The sequence below is a fragment of the Rosa chinensis genome, chromosome 6 (genome assembly GCF_002994745.2).
Source record: "Rosa chinensis cultivar Old Blush chromosome 6, RchiOBHm-V2, whole genome shotgun sequence".
Classification (NCBI taxonomy): Eukaryota; Viridiplantae; Streptophyta; class Magnoliopsida; order Rosales; family Rosaceae; genus Rosa; species Rosa chinensis.
In genome coordinates, this window is record NC_037093.1 from 42,497,318 (window position 1) to 42,517,070 (window position 19,753).

Sequence of the window (19,753 nt, forward strand, 5' to 3'; positions counted from 1 at the left end):
TTTGTTTCATCTTTGCTTGAAGCATCCTTTTTTTTTTTTGAACTCTCAGAATTTTCAAATGCTTGGCATTCCTTATATATGTTCTTTTTTTGTGGTTAGAGCAACGATTAGAACAACGTAGGCTATGATATACAACCATTCAAGGATTGCTTCAGTAATGTTGGTAACTACAATACAAGCAATCAGTATCACTTGGGAAATATGAACAATAATATCAGCTAACAGTACTTCGTAGAATGGCCGACAATTAATAATAATAATACAATAAACTGTTTATCAAACTAAAACTGAAGCAAAAACAAAATATCATCTGCCCTACAAATCTAGTATGGGAATAAATAATTAGATGTTGTCTAAAATGTCTTATAAATTATATTTACGAAGATTTTAATCGGATTTGATAAGGGGCAAATCATGGTGTAAAAATGTTTATAAATAATCCGACAATGATTCGAACCAGATTTGGTAGGGTATGCCTGGTGTGCAACGCAGTAGCATAACATAACTCGACAAGGCATAAGGCACCGCAGATGATTTCAGGAGAGCTAACCATAAAAGGTGGTGAGAGAGGTTTGATCTGTATAACAAGTAAATGTTTTGTTTCAAATTTTAACTAGCACAAAGTTCAGGTTACTTAACAATCGTCATTGAGCACCCAAACCATTACAGAGTCGAGGTTATTCAGAACAAACAACAAAACAAACTGCAACTATTTATTGGGTAAAGTTATGGTATGTTAACATTTCTCATACATCAACTATTTTTATCCCTTTAAGGACTCATGTTACCACTTTGAGGACTAATAATATGGTAAACTAAGAAAATTTGCCACTTTAAGGACTTATGTTACCACTTTGAGGACTAATATTACTATTTTGAGGACTCATGTGGTAACTAAGAAAATTTACCACTTTAAGGACTCATGTTACTTCTTTAAGGACTAATATTACTATTTTGAAGACTCATTTTACCACTTTTAAGGCAATTGTATGCATGTCATACGTTAAGACATTGTAGAATTTTCCCCATTTATTAATCAAAACGATTTACTATCAAGCATAATATTACCATTTTTTAAGCTAATAAAGTTAAGACTAAGAATTGTAGGTTCTCGAGGGCACTGGGCTGAACCCAGGATATAGTTCAAGAAATGTATATATACAAAATTTTTGTATGGTCTGAGTAATCTATCATTTTCATAGAGATTTTACAAGATCGGATTACTCAATGTTTAAGAAATATTTTCAATTAAAGATATCTGATACATTCTGATTAGCTAAACTGATGCATTTTTATAGCACAAAACAACGGAAAACTGTTGGAATTTGAAGAAATGGTTGAGATGAATTTTTTGTATTAATTCCAAGAGGTAAGATTACACATATATAGGGAGAGGTACAACACACCTTCTCCAAACAAGCCCACACCTATCACCATACTTTTCCTAATGACCATTCCCTATAATTAGACTAGTTACATCAACAGTATATACCAACTAAGCATGGTGGTAATCACCACACAACCTAACACAAGGTATGGTGGTAAGTAACACTAAGATATGACCATTCTCAATTCTCAATTCTCAATACTCCCCCTCAAGCTGGATCCAAAAGATTAATGGATCCAAGCTTGGAAAGCAACGTGAGAAACTGTGCGGAAGGAAGAGATTTTGTGAAGATGTCTGCAAGTCGATCATGGCTTCGAGTGTATACAGTATCAATCACCTTGTTCTGAACTTGAGATCTAACATAGTGGCAATCTACTTCGATATGCTTGGTGCGCTCATGAAAAACTGGATTGGCAGCAATGTGCATTGCTGCTTGATTGTCACAAAACATAGGAATAGGTTAATCATGGTTGATTACTAAATCAGATAGGAGATATTTCAACCATATCAACTCACAAGCAGTAGAGGCCATAGCCCTATATTCAGCCTCAGCACTCGATCGAGCAATTACAGTCTATTTCTTGCTATTCCAAGACACTAAATTTCCACCAACAAAAGTGCAATAACCAGTGGTAGACTTCCGATCACAAGCATTTCCAGCCCAATCTGCATCAGAGTACCCCATTATCTTTGTATGTTGATTATTCTGCATTAGTATTCCTCTTCCAATGGAACCCTTGAGATATCTAAGAATTCTTTTGACAATCGACAGATATGCTTCCATGGGTGCATGCATAAATTGGCTTACCAAACTTACTGCAAAAGTAATGTCTGGTCTTGTAATGGTGAGGTAAATCAATTTTCCAACAAGTCTTTGATACTCACTCATATTACTAAGTTTGTCACCTTCCAGTTTTAGTTCCAATTTGCTCTCAAGAAGTGTGGCACAAGGCTTGCTATCCATCATCTCAGCTTCTTCCAGAAGATCCATTAAATACTTTCTTTGGTTGAGAAATAGCCCCTTCGAAGATGTGGCCATTTCAATACCAAGAAAGTACTTCAACACTCCCAAATCATTAATGGAAAATTTATGATGCAAGGATTTCTTAAGAGTGTTGATCTCTTCTTCATTCTCTCCTGTAATGATAAGATCATCAACATAGACAAGCACCACTAATCTCCCCGAACTACCACTTCGAACAAACATAGATGAGTCTGCACTGCTTCTCCTGAAACCATTTGCCTCCAGAACAAAATTGAGCTTAGAGTACCATGCTCAAGGAGACTGTTTTAATCCATATAAGGATTTGCGAAGTCTACAGACCAAACTAGGATCACCTTCTTGGGGATGACCTAGAGGAAGCTGCATATAGACCTCTTCTTCAAGATCCCCATGGAGAAAAGCATTTTTTACATCCATCTGATATAATGGCCAAGCATTATTAACTGCAACAGATAGTAGAACTCAAACTGTGTTCATTTTGGCAACTGGAGCAAATGTCTCCTTATAATCAACACCAAAAGTCTGCATGAATCCTCTCGCTACCAACCGAGCTTTGTGTCTTTCGATTTCTCCATTTGACTTGAACTTTGTTTTGAAAATCCATTTGCTGCCTACCACTCTTTTTCCTTCAGGAAGTTTAACCACGCTCCCAGTTTGATTTTCATCCAAAGCTCTCAGTTCTTCTTTCATAGTAGCAGTCCAAATAGTTTGGTGTTTGGCCTCTTGATAGCTTTTAGGTTCTGATGCAATAGAGATTTCAGAGAAAAAAGCAGCATAAGCCTTTGAGATTTATTGTAAGATACAAAGTTCTTCAAGGGATACTTAGTGGTGTACACTTTGTAGTCCTGCAGCTTGAGAGGAGGTCTCCTCGTTCGAGCAGGATACCTTCTTGGAATGGGAATAGCTGGTCCTGGTTCTGGAATAACTTCTTCTGGGTCATCAAGAACATCATTTTGATAGTCACCATTGTCCTGAGCAAGAGAAGAGTGGGTTTCTGGAGAAGATGATATATTTGGTACGTTTGGAGCAGTGAGATCTGTTCCCATTTGTTGTATCGCAACATCATCTCTTGGTACTTCCAACTGAGGGGTTCTGCTATCCTCTAAGGTTGATCCAGAAATTGGCAAAGAGAGGAAATGAATAAAGAACTCCCCCTGAGGAGAGGAATCGAGAACATTAAAAAAAGGAACGTTTTCAACAAATCAAACATCTCTTGATACAGACAGCTTCTTCTTGTTTGGATCAAAACACTTATATCCCTTCTGAGTAGATGAATGTCCCAAAAAGATGCACTTTGTAGCCTTGGGATCTAATTTATCCCTATGAGCAGATTGTACATGCACATAGCAAACACAACCAAAAACTTTGAGTGTGTAATGTCAAGTTTTCTTCCTTTCAAAACTTCATAAGGGTGATTTGAAATTAAGGACTCTACTTGGCAATCTGTTTATGTGGTACGCAGCAGTGAGTACTCCTTGAGATAAGAATCTCTTAGGGACATTCATTTGAAACATTATTGATCTTGTTTTTTCAAGGAGGTCCCTATTTTTTCTCTCAACAACACCATTTTGTTGTGGTGTTCCTACATAACTTGTCTGGTGTAAGATGCCATTTGTGTTCAGGAATTGTGACATGATTTTAGACAGATATTCGGTGCCATTATCTGATCTGAGAGTGTGGATTTTAGTTGAGAACATTGTTGTGTCAAGATTATGAAAATCTTTGAAGACAAGCACTAAATCACTCTTAAGCTTCAGAAGATATAACCAAGTGACACGAGAAAAATCATCAACAAAGGTAACAAAGTACTTATAACCATCAAAAGAATCTAAAGGAGCTGGTCCCCAGATATCATAGTGTACAATTTCAAAAGGTTTGCTAGCTCGAGATACAGATGAACTAAAAGGAAGTCTAGTAGACTTAGGTAGGTGGCATATTTCACATTCAAAAGGTTCTTTACACAGATTTGGAAATACAGAAGACAAATTACATGTTCTGAGGAATGAGCCAAACGCTGACGCCATAGCTGATGTTCTTGAGCTACACTAACATTAGCTTGGGAGACATTGGGAACTCTAAAATTCTTTGAGAGGTAGTACAGTCCATTGAGATAAAAAAACCTTCACCAATCTGCTTCTTGGTGGCAAGATCCTGGAAAATAACCTTGTCAGGATAAAAAAAATGGCAAGGCATTTTAGAGAATTGGTAATCCTTCCAACTGACATTGATTTGAAAGGAAAGGATGGTACATACAAGGCTGTGGACTTTATGGTTTCTGAAAGAATGTTTATTTTTCCTTTTCCTAAAACTGGCACACCTCTGCCATTTGGAACAGAGACATGAGAAGGAGTTGACAATTTTTCAAAATTTTGAAGCGTAGAGTTTTGGTTTGTCATGTGATCAATGGCACCCGAATCTATTATCCAAAAATCATTCATACTACTTGCATGTAAGGCTGTAGAGAAAGCTTTTAAGATACCTGGCATCTCATGCTAAGTTATTCCATCTGCTTCTGCTAGGAAACCACCAAATTTTCTAAGTAAGGCTGTTGGGTCTTCAGAAACAGCCTCTTGTTCATTTCCTTGCTTCAGTTGGAGGTAGTCTCATGCAAATTCATTTATCAATGCAGCTGGATTTGCAGTGAAGTTTAGTAATCCCTCAGTGGAAGAAGCGACATGATTTGCCTTGTGGCCATGATTTTTTGGAAAGGACTTGGTGTCACGCCCCGAATTTTGAATAAAGATATTCGAATCTGAAACGCGATAACTTAACCAACTTCCCGAAATTTACATAGAAACTTTTTCCATTTAATCTAAGCAACAACAAAACGTCAATAAAGACTCGATCACTTAAGTCAAATATCACATTAACAAGTGTTTACAAAACTCGAGAGAACTGATATACAAATGTAAACGCTCACTAGGAGAACACCAAAAACAGCAGTACACTAACAAAAATAGGTTCTGAACCTACACTGCTGCAACCACGCCCTCGTACTCAGCCCTGGTGGTCCTCACCTGCAGGAATAACCGCTACACAATGGAATAGTGCACCGGGATTGCAAACAACAAACCCGGTAAGCTTGTGAAGCTCGTATGAGTAAACTCGAGACGAGATAAATCAACAATCTCAGTTTAATCATTTTTCAAACCAAAATTTAATTAAAGCAACAAACGTGATCACCTCCACAATTCATTCGAAAACAAGTCCCACATGGATGACAAAAAAAAGGACATAGACACTCTTTTAAAACAAAATATACCCATGGGCACACGATAACTCACAGTCATCCCCCAAGAAGTACATTGTACTCAAAGGCACACAATAACTCAAAGTTATTCCCCAAGAAGTATATTAGCAGACAGACTAGAGCTCTAACTGAATGGTAGCCTGTCACCTCGGCCGAGGTTCAAACCTACGATATTACTTGCCTCGATCACCAATGTGATAAACGATACTCAATCGAACATTTGAAAGTCCACTTGACTCAAATACTTTCCTCAAGCAAAACACACTTTTACACAATAATCAACACATCATGATAATTGGTATGCTCATAAGAGAAATGCTCGAAATAACAATTCAATCAACTCTCAATCGTTACTTCACCAATGTCACACCATCCAATATATATATTCCACGTAAATATATATATATATATATACGTAGTCATCCACACAGGAATGACCACTAATACCAACTATAGTTCATACGTATTAAAACCAAGAAATTCATTTTATACTTAAATTCATTTTTTTACCTGTGAGCCTTAGCCCTATGAACTATAGTCGATCGAGTTCATATTATTTCAAACAAATCTTTATTTTCGAAAACGATTTACAATTATCAATCAATTCTGACAATTAAATAACTTGGTTCGTAAATGAACCACGTGAGATTTACTCACCTCTAAATCCCGCTGCGTCTTCTCTTACAGCAGATAAGTTATCGAATACGCTCCGTTAATCACCTCGCAAGCTTCGGTTTGGTTGGAAAATTTGCAGAAACCGGTGACAGCTCCGACGAACGTGAAAACGTCCACCACTCGGCCCGATCCTTCGTAATGCTTGTCCAGCAGCTCAAGGCGAGTTCAACAAGCCAAGAATCTCGAAGATTGGTAGCCGGAAACTCGAGATATCGGCGTTGACTTGATTTTGGACCCAAAACGGGTCGAGCTTCCCGTCACCGCTACAGATCGTGCCGCAGAGCAAGGCTGCCACTGGCAGCTGCGCAAGGTCGAGGCGATCCTAACCCAAGAATTTTCACGTCCAACGGTGGCTGGAGGAGGAAGAAATCTCCGGTGGAAGGAATCGGGCGATTTCCAATCGGAGGAGAGAGAAGAGAGCTCAGATTTCTATTTTCGGAAATTTAGGATTTTTCTGAAAAATTCCCCAAAATTTCTATTTATTCAAAAATGGAAACTTCTTCCGAATGCCATAACTTTTTCATACGAACTCCGATTGTTGCGTTCCATATGTCTATGAACTTGTATCGACGCGCTCTACAATTTATGTGAAGGAAGTTTCTACAGAATCCTAACGTATAAAAAGTCAACCCTCTAATCGAAGCATTATGAGCAAATAATGGTTCGAAATAATTTCCGCTCCACCCTCAAACCACGAAATCGTACTAACGAACACTTTATTAATTCTGGAAACCATCATAAATTAATAATGAATTTCTGGGGTATTACACTTGGTATCTCTAGCTTGTTTCTCAAATTTGGGTTTGAGTTCAGGATGCAGTATCCAGCACCTCTCTCTGAGATGTCCGGGATGATCACAATAAGTACAGTGGAGATCAGGGCGTTTACCTCTATAAGGTTTCTTCTCAGCTAGCTTAAGATCACTTGCAAAAGCTCTAGCTTCAGATACAGATGTCTTTGAATCTTCATTCATGGCCTTCCTCCTAGTCTCTTCACGCTGAATGGTAGAGCAGATGCTGGTCAAGGATGGTAGTTCAGGACTCATGAGTATGTGGCTGCGAAGATCTTCATACTCAGGTCCTAAACTAGCTAGGAGCTGGAACACTTTATCTTCTTTAACCCTTTTTTGTAGAATAGCTGCATCTGTGGTGTGAGGTCTATAGATGTTTACCTCATTCCACATGCTTTTCATATTGCCAAGATGATGAACAAAAGAGTTTGCTCCTTGCTTGAGACTGGTAATGTCTCTTTGAAATTGAAAAATTCTGGCACAATTATTTTGGTTACCATACATCTCCTTTACAGCTTTCCAAATATGCTGAGAAGACTCAGAATAGCTAAAGATGGCAGCAACAGATGGCTCCATAGAGTTTAGGAGCCATGACATGACTAGCTGAGATCTTTGCTGAGCCATGCTTCATAATCAGCGGATAGAGGTGGTGGGATTTGAATGTCACCATTAATGTAACCAAGCTTGGACCTTCCTCCAAGAGCAAGAATGATCGCTCTTGACCAGGATATATAGTTGAACTCATTGAGTAACACTGAACATAGACGTTGGTTTGGGTTTAAATCACTCTCAGAACTTCTGGGTATAGAGGAAGAGGAAATGGAGCTATCTCCCTCAGCCATTTTTCAGACACAACACAAAAGAAGGAGTCAGGCTAGAAATAAATCCTGCTCCAATACCATGAAGAACTGGTTGAGATGAATTTTCTGTATTAATTCCAAGAGGTAAGATTACACATATATAGGGAGAGGTACAACACACCTTCTCCAAACAAGCCCATACCTATCACCATACTTTTCCTAATGACCATTCCCTATAATTAGACTAGTTACATCAACAGTATATACCAACTAAGCATGGTGGTAATCACCACACAACCTAACACAAGGTATGGTGGTAAGTAACACCAAGATATGACAATTCTCAATTCTCAATAGAATTTTAGTTGATATTTCAAAATACACAACTATATGGTGGAAGGTGTTTGCCTTATTTTCTAAATGCGTCAATTTAAATTTTAGAGTTGTGAATTTCCGTTATGTTTTTAGAGCATTTATTGGGGATTATAAATTAAGAATTGACTCATTATGATCATAACCTATCTGATAATTGTTTCATACATGGGGGTTATCTTGTTTACCAATTTTGTAACCCCTCTATTATCATTCAATCTCTTTATGATTTGTATAATTATACTAGCTAGCAACTCCTTTATAAGCCAAAACACCACTTGCTCCACAATGACACATATTCTTTATCTTTCATCATCTCTTTCAAAATCAGTCTCTCTCTCTCTCTCTCTCTCTCTCTCTCTCTCTCTCTCTATTGAATTATTTTTTGTTGTAAAGTTTTGAGAGTTTAACTATTTTACATTTTGCCATGCAGTTCTAGGATCCAAGTTTGCGAGTGTATGCTTATAAGGATTAACGGTTGTTGTACCTTAGAGGGTAGGGCGCCACAAACCTGCTACACCGAGACATTGTTTCCGAGGGGCAAAATCTACTCTTAAGGGCAGTGTTTACACGCCTTAACCTTAAACTATTTTCGAGTAATGTGTCATTCGGAAGCCTATAAATCTAAGAGATAAGTACTATAATCCTTATTATTTAATCTATTATGACAATAATATTATGATTATTATTTGTTATTAATATATTGTATTTTTTAGATCTTGTAGGAGGTGAAATCTAGTGACGGAAGTAGCATCCATCGACCAAATTTTCCAACAAAAACAACTCCAAATTTGAGCACATTTTTATCACGCGTAGCAAAGGCCCCCTTATTTTAATTAGGCAGAGCAGACAAAACCCATCGCATCTTCGATATGTAGAAGATCTGAAATAACACAAGCATGCAACGAGCTTGGAACTTCATCAGCTCCATCGTTGCCCCAAGTGCAAAGTCGAGCTCATTTAAGCTTTGATTCAAGGCCAAAGAATAAGAATTTGTGCCTCAATTATTTGTTTCATCAAGCAGCCGTATTTATTTCGAACTCTCAGAATTTTCAAATGCGTGGCATTCCATACGTATGTTCTTCTGTTTTGTGGTTAGGGCAACAACTGGAACAACGTAGGCTATGATATACAGCCATTCAAGGATTATTTCAGTAATGTTGGTAACTACAATACAAGCAATCAGTATCACGTGGGAAATATGAACAATAATATCAGCTAACAGTACTTCACATAATGGCCCACAACTAATAGTAATAATAAGAATACAATAAACTGTTTGTCAAACTAAAATCGAAGCAAAAACAAAACATCATCTGATGTGGATTGCACTTGTTTGAATTATTACGTATGTTGTCTAAATGTCCTATAACACTTATATTTACCAATATTTGTTTGATAAGGTGCAAATCATGGTGTAAAAATATTTAATCCCTAAATAATACGACCAAGATTCGAACCAGATTTGGTAGGGAATGGTGTAAAAATGAATGCCTGGTGTAAAAATGTTTATTAATAATTTGGTAGGGAATGCCTGGTGTAAACATGTTTAAATCATGGTGTAAACATGTTTATTAATAATTTGGTAATCATGGTGTAAAAATGCATATTAATAATACGACCAAGATTCGAACCAGATTTGGTAGGGTATGCCTGTGAGAGGTTTGATCTGTATAACACAATTTTAACTAGCACAAAGTAAGATGTTATTTAGCAATCGTCGCAACTCTAAGGTTATTTAGAACTCAACAAGTAACAACATAACAAACTACAGCTGTTTATTAATCAAATACAGACCAGTCATAGTCACAGAACATATTTCGAGATTTTTAAGCTAGAAACATTTAACTTAGAATTGTAGGGCTTTACCCCGAAGGGAGCCCTTCCAGAAATTCTCGAGGGCACTGGGCTGAACCCAGGCCCAGGAGGGGGTTTGGAAATAGTTTTCAACCAGCAATAGACGCGCCTCGGTTAGAACCTCATTAGCTGCGTCATTGCCCCAAGCGCAAAGATGCTTTACTCGGCTGTGTGATTCCTCTTTTATATGCGCTGGAGAACTCAGCCTTTGCCTCTCTCCCGATGTGGGATCACCAATTGTACAACTATCTAAGCCATTCAATTCCAATAGATGGCCCTCATACTACTGAGCAGAGGTGAATGCACTTTATTTTCGTTCCTCTTTCTATATGTTCAGTGATATTGATAGTTTTAAATGGACAGCAGTTGTCAAATACCCTTGAATTAACATCACATTGGATCCTTATCAAGAACTAGCATATACCAATTTGGGAGGACAAACACTTCTTTTTGGTTCAAAGACAGCCTAAAATAATATATCAACGAAAGGTCTTAAAGAGTGAATACAAGAGTCAAATTCCAGCACTGATACAGCTACTCCATAAACCTTGCACTCTTCCTTATTGGACATCAGTTGTTGATGCATATAATAGAGGGACAGTTGGCTCAAAGGTTTATGATACTATATAACTTGGATGGCTCAAAAGCTTTGCAAAAAAGCAAGGCAACATTAGCAACAGGACAAAAGATTTAGTCGGTGTCCAATCATTGTAAATAGCATTCTGCTGAACTTTCATTATGTACAGAAGTTACAAAAGTTAGTTCAGTCGTTCACAAGTTAGAAAAATTGTTCATCTATGCAAAACGTCACTAACCAAGTCTCTCTCTGTCACTCTCTCTCCGTATACGTGCGGGCACATGCTCATAACTGACTGATCTTTAAGGAAGACTTCAGCCGCTCGACAGCATTCAAAAGTGAAGAACTTCCTTCACAAGCTTCAATTAATAACTCGAGCCTCTTCACAATGGCAGTCCCTGCTGGTGCTCCATCCTCTTGCTTGATTGTTTGTGATGCAGATGGCTTGCTATATTGAATAAGAGTCAACATCATAGCCTGCAATAACGCATACCATTCTCATTAGATACTCCCAAAGTACTGATTTATGAGAGAAGTGAAAAATGGAGAAAAGGTAGCTGAAATAGGGGCATTGATATAATATAAACAGTTGTGAACTTCAATTTCATATCATAGTGTATTTATCCAACTATAAGGTGAGGTAGCATGGAAGGTAGCCATGATTGTCTGCTTAGAACCAATTTGTCACACAAAGAGGTTTATGAAAGGTCATTCTAATATGTAATACAACTACTTGGTACCCTTTCTAAAAGAAATAAAAATAAAAAATAAAAAAATCGGTCTGCTACTCTGCCGTACACCATGGTTTTCCTTCTCTTTTAAGGCATTATCCTTAACTTGCTTAACATGAAACACATGAAGAGTTTAACAACCTTGAAAGGATTTACATACCTCATGGTGTTGCTTTGAGGAGAAATCTTGCAAAAGAGACCTTGAGAGCTTATTCCGAAGCAATAATTTATCACCTGTGTACGACTCAAATATGAAAGCTGAAAGGTGATGGAGAACAAGCGTATATGCAAGTGATCCTCGACTTGCAGCCCTGTCCAGGGCACCAGAAGTCCATGATTTCACGTAAGCCAACAAATTATCAGAATTATCCTGCACAGACACCAGATTAGATATATAAATTCATCACCATTGCAATAAAAGGACCATTTATATTGAACAGAAAAACAAACAAAATCATTAACTAGTCAGCAGTACCTCAACAGGTTCAAGGTACCCCTCTGCATCAGTAAAGCAATTCTCTAAAGGTGGCAGAAGTTCAAGAACACGAGAATTAGTTAGTGTATTCCAGGCAGCAAGTCGCACAGGAGCTTCAACACAACGATGAAGATAAACTGCAACTTGCCGGCCATAAATCAGATCACCATAAGATACAGCAGAAAACTGCTCCACAAGAGTTTCAATAAATGTTGAGTATGTCCCATGAATCTCTGATTCAAATGCCAGAATTTCCAAGTTATTTTTATTTCTCGGTTCTGACGATAAGGTACGGGACCTTGCCTGATGAAGAAGATTCCCATAGAGATCTTGCAAAGCTTCATAACTAACCCGGCTCTTCTCCTCCTCAAGCACGCCCATCCCAACAAGTAAGAGTACAGACAGAGAATGCAATTTCCAAACTAACGGTACACTCTTAACGGGGGAGTGGATGCCAGCAGGTAGGAAACTAGCCAGTGCTTCAATACCCAAAAGGAAGAAAAGCCCAGCTCTAGCAACTACAAGAAAATCACCCGGATCCTGCATGAGATCCTGCAACTTGGAAGATTTTTTAAGACCAGCGGTCTTGCCATCACAAAGGGTTGAGACTGGACTGAGAAACCAGCAAACAGGTAGCGGTAGTCTCTGGTGAGCCCACTCTACTACCAAATCTTGACTGGTTATACCTGATGTGTCAATGTCCTCATATATGGTGTTGAGGGAACTCTTGCCTTTCTTATGTGATTTACTGTATGATATATTCTTGCTGTCACTATCTTCAAGCTTTTTCTTTACAGATAACCATCTATTACTGAAATGAGAAGCTAATGTTCTACTCAAGAGCAGGTAATCCTCTTCTTTATCATCCCAATTGAACAGCTTAGCTCCCCTACTTGAGAGAAAACGACGAATACAGATATCCAGATACTTCAAAACAGAGACGTCCAGCAAACTATTTATTGCCTTTTTCACAAAAGTACCATCTGTTGGCCCAGCAGTTACACAGACTCCTAGAGATGAATTGATTGCCAGTATAATGAACATCATTTCTTCTTCTGTGTGGATATCATAATCAGGGACAATTTTCAACGTTTCAATCAGGTCAGTGAGAAACCTCGCATCTGCCTGGGCCAACAAAACAGTACCAGACCAATATCCTCCACCAGAAGCACCCCAGCCAACTCCCACCCCAGGAGCAGGACCTCCCCTACCAAATTTTTCTATGGATTGCACAAGGTGCCACTCTGAAGCAACTAACTTCACAAACATATTTTTCGCACTTCTCAATTCAACCAATGACCCCTTAAGTATACCGTCCTTGAGTATTTTCTCTTCTCTTGATGAAGTATTATTTTGGGGAAGCGTTTGTACGCTTGCCCTGGCTAAAGTTATCAACTTATCAATGTTAATGATAATCCCCAGCAACCCATGTAAGCAACATACAGTAGCCAACGATGTTTCATAATCACCTTGCTGTCTCAAATTACACAATTTCTCAATGAAGGAGCAACCTGCATTAGAATATATTCCAACAAACCCATTCTTAATAATTTCAAGGCCAACTTTAGGAACAAATTCTGGAAGCCATGGCACAAGACTACTACTTTCATGCAAGTGGACAGTATCATCTGGGATCACTCTCTCAAGCACTCTGGAAAGCATATGCAAGACAGCTGAATAGACCCACAACAAGGAAGTCACTGATAAATCTTGGGAAACAAGATGACCAGAAATTCGTTCTTCCCTGTCAAACAATTTACATACACTGGGATCATTCTTCCATACTATCCACTTCAGAGCTATTTCAACCATTGGACCAACATGACTCCAAGACCAGAAATCAGCGTCATCACCAGAATCCTCTGAGATTTGATTCCTGTGATGCTTCTGTGCGAACAAATTTGGAAGTCTTCTAGCCAAAGCCTCCAATACAAGGTAGGCCTCTTTAGAGATGGAAGCAAACTCGCAAAGAACACCGTTCTCTATAAGTTTTTCAAGCATAGGTGGATTCAGCCACAGGCATAAGTACGGAAAAATTTCTGAGAAGTATGACACACAATATCCATGCTGAATGCAGACCTTCCAAAACCGCAGTTGTTCAACCATCAGAGCTGATGAAAGTCTACACTTTTCCTTTCCAGATTTTACCCAGTTGTCAAGGAAGGATGCAGGTTGATACAAATGCCACGTCAGAGTTTGGAAGCTCCCATTCTTTATAAAATCAAAACACCTCTTCCGATCAGATTGTGCCAACACCTGTTGAATTTACAAAAACAAAGATAACAGTATTAGATTCATCTGTAAGCAGATGCAGGAATAACTCTCATCTAGTTTAATACAAATAAATAGTGAGATTAATTAACAGAGACCAGTTACCTTTAGAAGTCTAACAGACTTAATTTTAGAAGGCTGAATTTCTATATTGTCTTTTGCAATGAATCTGCTGACCACTGTTTGGAGAAGCCTTTCGCAAATCATAATTGCATTCGCACATTTTGGGGAATGCCTTGCTATAGCAATAAGTATAGAAAGAATGTATTCTTCCAAAGCTGCTGTAGGGTCTGACTGAAACCACACAAAACAATACAACTTCAGGAAACTGCAAACTGTCGTTTTTCAACTTCATAAAAAGTCCCTTGATCAATTTAATCAGAAAAGAAAGTCCTCATCTAAATTTTCTCTAGGATGTCACCATATCATATAACACCATTACTAGGTGATTCAGTGTTTTGACATTATCAATACACAAACCCACATTTACTAACCAGTTAGAAGAATGAGGAAAGGGTAAAAGAAAATGGTTCCTCTACTTAAAGGCATATAGCTCAGAAATGATGAACTCATGCAGGTGCATTAACAGATATATAACATAGAAAATGCATGGACAGGTGAACAGATATACACACACACATAAGACACACAGGAAACCCTGTCAAAGTAGGCAAAATTATGTTTTAACACCAAGGATTGTGATTATGAAGTAATACTTTAAACTTAAATACATAAAATAACCTCTGTATATCAACTAATGAAAGAGGTTACACATGGTGATATGGTACCAATACAGCAATACTGCTATCAATATGGAATATAACGTCAAAGTCCCCTAAAGAAGAAGGAGTTAAGCATCTGAATTTAGACTAGTGTGTAATTCTCTTTCATAAAGACTAACCTCCAAAAGATAGCAAAGCGCTGGAAGGATTCCCATCCGCACCAAACCTGCAGCAAAATCTTGTCCAGCAACAACAATGTCGTCCTGAATTGTACGCTTCCCTTCAATCTCATCATCAATAATATCCTCATCAAGAGCAAGAACATTAGAAGGTTTAGCATTGTACTTCCAGAACCCACCATGAAGGAAACCAACATCAATCTCCGGTTTGCTTCGAAATACAGGGGCAGTAAAAGTATCCTTATGAATAGGTGCTAATTTCTGGAAGGAAGATATGTTAAGCTTTATGTAACTGAAATAAGAACAAAGAAAGATGTATAGAACCAAAATTGTGGGAAAAATACAAAAGAAAGACTTTACCTCCGAGACATCGAAGAAGTTCTCATTCACATCACAGCTCAATACATAGTAAATAACTTTGGCACACATTCGAACCACGGATTTATGGTTATCATCGAGACACATCCTACAATAAATCATAGGTTAAAATGCAACATTATGAGTTCATGACATCAAAAACATCAGATTCAAATGGATATGAAATCTCAGGATATTAAAAATGATGAATTGTAACAAAAATGGTGCCTTTTAAGTCATGTTTGAAACCAGTATTGCAATTTACAAGTGGTGAACTGCAAGAAAAATTATGCTTTTAATTTCTTTTCCGAAACCATCACACAACATGCAATAACAGAGGGTAAAAAAAGAAAAACTTGTTTACACAACAGTAAGTTTAGAAGTTCAAGACAGATAATCAGGCATACTTCTAACTAAGATATAGTATATAAACATCCAAATGTAACTCACCTGAGAGCTAAAACAAGTTCAGGTTCTGGGCCAAGTGCATAAGCCCAGATAGCCTCCCAGTCGACAGATCTGTCAACTTTATTAGCATCTTGTCTGGTAATTTGAACATGGTTTTGATGAATATTTTGTAATGCCTTATTGAGCACGTTTGAAAGAAGAGCCAATGCTAGGTCCCGTTGTCCTGCAATCTAAAGCAACCAAAAATAGCAAATGGTAAAAGAACTAGTTGAAATCAGAAAGCAAAACCAACACCTATAGATCTCATATGTAGAATGGTAGAGATCCATGAACATCCTACATCTAAAGACTTAGGAATATTTGAGAAAAGCATCACCCAATCAGTTGGCTAGAATTACAGCAATTAAGAAGCATGATTAAACTTGAGGCCGAACAGGAAAATAAAGGTGATAGAAATAATAAACTGACCAAACTCCTAGTGAGTGACACTGCTTCTTTAATTGTATAACCAGCAGCACCAGGATCTCCCTCAGTACGCAGGTAGTCACGCCCCGCAAGATTAACTGTAGCATTGGATGGAATAAAGAATTAGTTCATATGCTTTCTTCAAGAAATATCTTTTAGTGCAATTGCAATGTCTAGAGAGAAACATTACTGCAGCTATAAAGTTCATAGACATAGAATATGTTAACTGCGTAATTAAGTCCTACACTATAAGTCTAGAAAACATAAAACATTAAAAGAATCGAAAACAAGGGAAGGAGGGATGCACAATCTCAGCAAAAATAGACTGAAAAATATTGCTTAAGCACAAAAGCATATAAACTACTAGTAAACTCTTATACAAATGACCTCCTACCAGACAGTTCAGACACTTATTATTAGGAAATCTTAGTCGAGTGATCTATAATAGTATGAAAATCAAAGTAAAAAATTTCAGCCTTGGACCACTAAAAGGAATCAGTGCTAGAATAAGTTGATGACCTGCCCTATTAATTCAAAAGTGATAAGCTGGCACCAAAAATTACACTATAATCCAACACAAGAAACAAACTCAGCATGTAGATGAACTCTTACAAACAGGAGCCAACAGTGTACACAGTTGGAAGAGTAAAATGCTTTATTTGGATAAGAAAGCAAAGCCAGACGATAAAGTTGGAACCATTAAGTGAAAGAAACAATCGGAGTAAAAGAATAATTAATATAGATTACTACCTTGAGGCATCTGCTGCAAAGAATTTCCAACAACAGTCCCATCTGAGGAAAACCTTAATCCCCTTACGGCCTCGACTCTCTCACTCCAAGCATTCCACAGCTTGCCCTTGGCTTGGCCTGAAATCGGCACTAAACCATCAGTCCATGTATGGTTTGAGGTATTCACTGCGGTCACATGAGGCATAGCAGTGTGAGAACTAGGGTAAGGTTTTCGGTCCTTTTTATCTGAGCTGGAGGTTCTTTCCTTCTTCAGTTTCTCTTCACCCCTCCTTTTGAGTACTTGGAGTAATGCAGGGTCCAATCTCCCCATTATCTCATCCTGTGCCTGTGCAATCTCCTCGGTTGACATTCCTTGCAACCGAGCACGGTTCTCCGCATCAATCTCACTCTCAAGCAAAACAGGCACTTGTTCTTCTCGAATATCAACAGCAGGCGACTTTGGGATCACATCAATTTCCATGTCATTGTTGTCCAACACTGATTCCTGCTCATTCTTCAAGTTAGCCAACACAGGCTTTGTCCGGTGACGCAGTTGATTCGAGCTATTCTTCCTAACACTAGTTCTCATGGTTTCCCTAACTGTACTTGTCCTATTCTCATCAACCTCCATCTCTACCCTCTTGCTAAAGTTCATGTCTTTTTTACTCTTCCTCACTATTGGCTTTGCATAAGGTTTTACAACATCAAAGTCCATAACAGCTTCATCATCCTCACTATCACCCTCACCCTCCTCACCATCCATTTTACTATTCACCGGACTCCAATGCTGTAAACAAAAACCAATTACCAGTCACCACTATTTCTTCAATTTTCACTAAATTTTTTACAGTGATGATGAAATGAAGTACTAATCAGAGCTTACCGGGCCCTCGGAGCGGTGGCGAGCAGCAGGGAAGTGAAGAACGCTGGGCCGGGGCGGAGCAACGGGCCCCAAAACCGGCTTATCGGAATAGCCTTTCTCGACGATACCACCGACCATGCACGAAGCGTCTACATCGTTTAATTGAAGCGCCGTGTTGCCGAAGATCTTCTTCTTATTGTTCTTGCGCGTAGTGCTCTGCTTCTTCTCCATGGAGCCTGAGCTTCACTGTGAAAGTAGGGCAAGGAATTTGGGCGGGCTGGTTTATATTAGGGAAGAGGATCCTCTCCTGAGTTACCTAAACTTTAAAGGACATGATCACACGTGCATATTATTAGATCCAATGGTCTATTTAGAGCATCTCCAATGGAGTTTTCTTTTAGCTCATGCCAAATTCAAATTTGACATGTGATATGGCAAAACCTTCATTTTTGCCTAATCTTATTCAAACCGATATGTTAAAATTGTATGTTATTTTAATATATTTTGTTCTATTTATTTTGTTTTCCTCAGTATAAAAAATTAATATGAAAAAAAAAGACTTTTTCTCTGCTTCTTTTGTTTCTTTTCAGTATCTTCTTTCTTTTCTCTCTCTCTGTAATCAAGTCCCACCCACCACCACCATCGGACCATCCCCATAGCCACCCCACCATTGTCGCACCTCCATCAAAGGCAGACGCCATTTGTCACAACCACCCTCCCCCAGCCCAGATTCCGCAAAAACAAAAGCAAGGCACTCATTGCCGCCATACCTCATCCAACCATCACCATCATTAGCCCTTGATGAAGAGCCACAAGCCGGCTTGACAGACTCGGGGGCAGACCGATCAAGCAAACCCAGATTCGGTATGAAACCAAATCGATCCAGCCTAAAAGCAATATGATCCGCCAATCTAGCCATCCAAACACACCCCACCCCTTGTCAGTCACTGGGAATACTCCTTCCTTGACCAACGCCCAAATTATTGATCAATCAAAGCCCAGATCAATCAAAATCTGCTTGATTCTCAAAGCCCAGAAGGATTCATGAAGGTTTTTTATGAGTTGCTTTAGTCTGGGTAGGATGTGTGTGTGTGTGTGTGTGTGTGTGTGTGTGTGAGAGAGAGAGAGAGAGAGAGGCGAGAAAGAAACAATTAAAAAAAAAAAAGATAGAGAGAGTTGGTGTGTCAAATTTGACAGAGCAAGACTCAATGTCAAATCCACGTGTATGACCTATGGGTTGGAGGAGTGTTTCATCAGTCATTTGTTACCGTTTTGCCCTCCACGTGGATTTGACCATCTCCAGCTTTTCTTTTTCTACCATCAATATAATACCCGAACTTTAAAACTTATCAACATGATACATGAACTCATTTTTTCTTATTAACGTCGTACCTCTGTCCATTTTATGTCACAAAACCGTTAAAACGAAGCATGTTCATCTTGATCAATCAATTAATTTTGATTGATATATATTCAGTATACTGCATTTAATGCTTTATTTTTTACGGAATCAACAAATTTAATTTAATTGATCCGTCTTAATATCAACTAATTTAAGGGTGCGGCTATTGCCACCCTACCATTTTCTTTGTTCACCCTACAAATATGTAAATTATTGAAAGACTATATTACCCAAATGTAAAATTACAAATAAGTACACTAATTTTCTAAATCCAAATTAATCTGTAAGGAAAACTAAATACATAATTAATTAATTAAATATAAAACTACTTAATTTCTTATCAAATAACATTAGTCTTCATTTTCTCCATCCAAATTTGAATTTGTTACTGTTATTCTGTCTTTTTGGTGCATCTTCATCGTTAATTCATTATTCAATTCA

At 38.1% G+C, this 19,753-nt stretch overlaps 3 protein-coding genes and 1 non-coding gene across 4 annotated transcripts; 1 reads left to right on the forward strand and 3 right to left on the reverse strand.

Moving 5' to 3' along the window:
• Positions 1 to 1,961: 1,961 nt before the first annotated feature.
• Positions 1,962 to 2,807, reverse strand: LOC121050020 (uncharacterized mitochondrial protein AtMg00810-like). Its single transcript, XM_040508553.1, has 2 exons — positions 2,712 to 2,807; positions 1,962 to 2,630 (listed from the first exon to the last, which is right to left on the reverse strand). The coding sequence occupies exons 1-2, from the start codon at positions 2,805 to 2,807 to the stop codon at positions 1,962 to 1,964; spliced, it is 765 nt and encodes a 254-aa protein (XP_040364487.1).
• A 5,374-nt stretch (positions 2,808 to 8,181) lies between these two features.
• Positions 8,182 to 10,237, forward strand: LOC112171368. Its single transcript, XM_024308566.1, is given in 3 exon segments — positions 8,182 to 8,213; positions 10,131 to 10,175; positions 10,177 to 10,237. Coding segments are annotated over 3 exon segments (138 nt in total).
• Positions 10,139 to 10,290, reverse strand: LOC112174928. The gene has a single exon (XR_002926239.1). It is a non-coding gene; the product is annotated as a U4 spliceosomal RNA (small nuclear RNA).
• A 445-nt stretch (positions 10,291 to 10,735) lies between these two features.
• LOC112171885 (transcriptional elongation regulator MINIYO) lies at positions 10,736 to 18,223 on the reverse strand. Its single transcript, XM_024309012.2, has 10 exons — positions 17,932 to 18,223; positions 17,070 to 17,835; positions 16,323 to 16,417; positions 15,897 to 16,084; positions 15,450 to 15,555; positions 15,090 to 15,350; positions 14,294 to 14,482; positions 11,918 to 14,173; positions 11,603 to 11,812; positions 10,736 to 11,188 (listed from the first exon to the last, which is right to left on the reverse strand). The coding sequence occupies exons 1-10, from the start codon at positions 18,139 to 18,141 to the stop codon at positions 10,997 to 10,999; spliced, it is 4,473 nt and encodes a 1,490-aa protein (XP_024164780.1). The 5' UTR covers positions 18,142 to 18,223; the 3' UTR covers positions 10,736 to 10,996.
• Positions 18,224 to 19,753: the final 1,530 nt, after the last annotated feature.

Excerpts from the sequence above, each read along its gene's own strand:
- LOC112171885 (XM_024309012.2), bottom strand. The coding sequence starts at position 18,141 with ATGGAGAAGAAGCAGAGCACTACGCGCAAGAACAATAAGAAGAAGATC. Across the intron at positions 17,836-17,931 it reads GCCACCGCTCCGAGGGCCCG|CATTGGAGTCCGGTGAATAG; the intron begins GTAAGCTCTGAT and ends TTTTGTTTACAG. Across the intron at positions 11,813-11,917 it reads GGTACCTTGAACCTGTTGAG|GATAATTCTGATAATTTGTT; the intron begins GTACTGCTGACT and ends GTGTCTGTGCAG.
- LOC121050020 (XM_040508553.1), bottom strand. The coding sequence starts at position 2,807 with ATGGATGTAAAAAATGCTTTTCTCCATGGGGATCTTGAAGAAGAGGTC. Across the intron at positions 2,631-2,711 it reads AAGAAGGTGATCCTAGTTTG|GCAAATGGTTTCAGGAGAAG; the intron begins GTCTGTAGACTT and ends TTTGTTCTGGAG.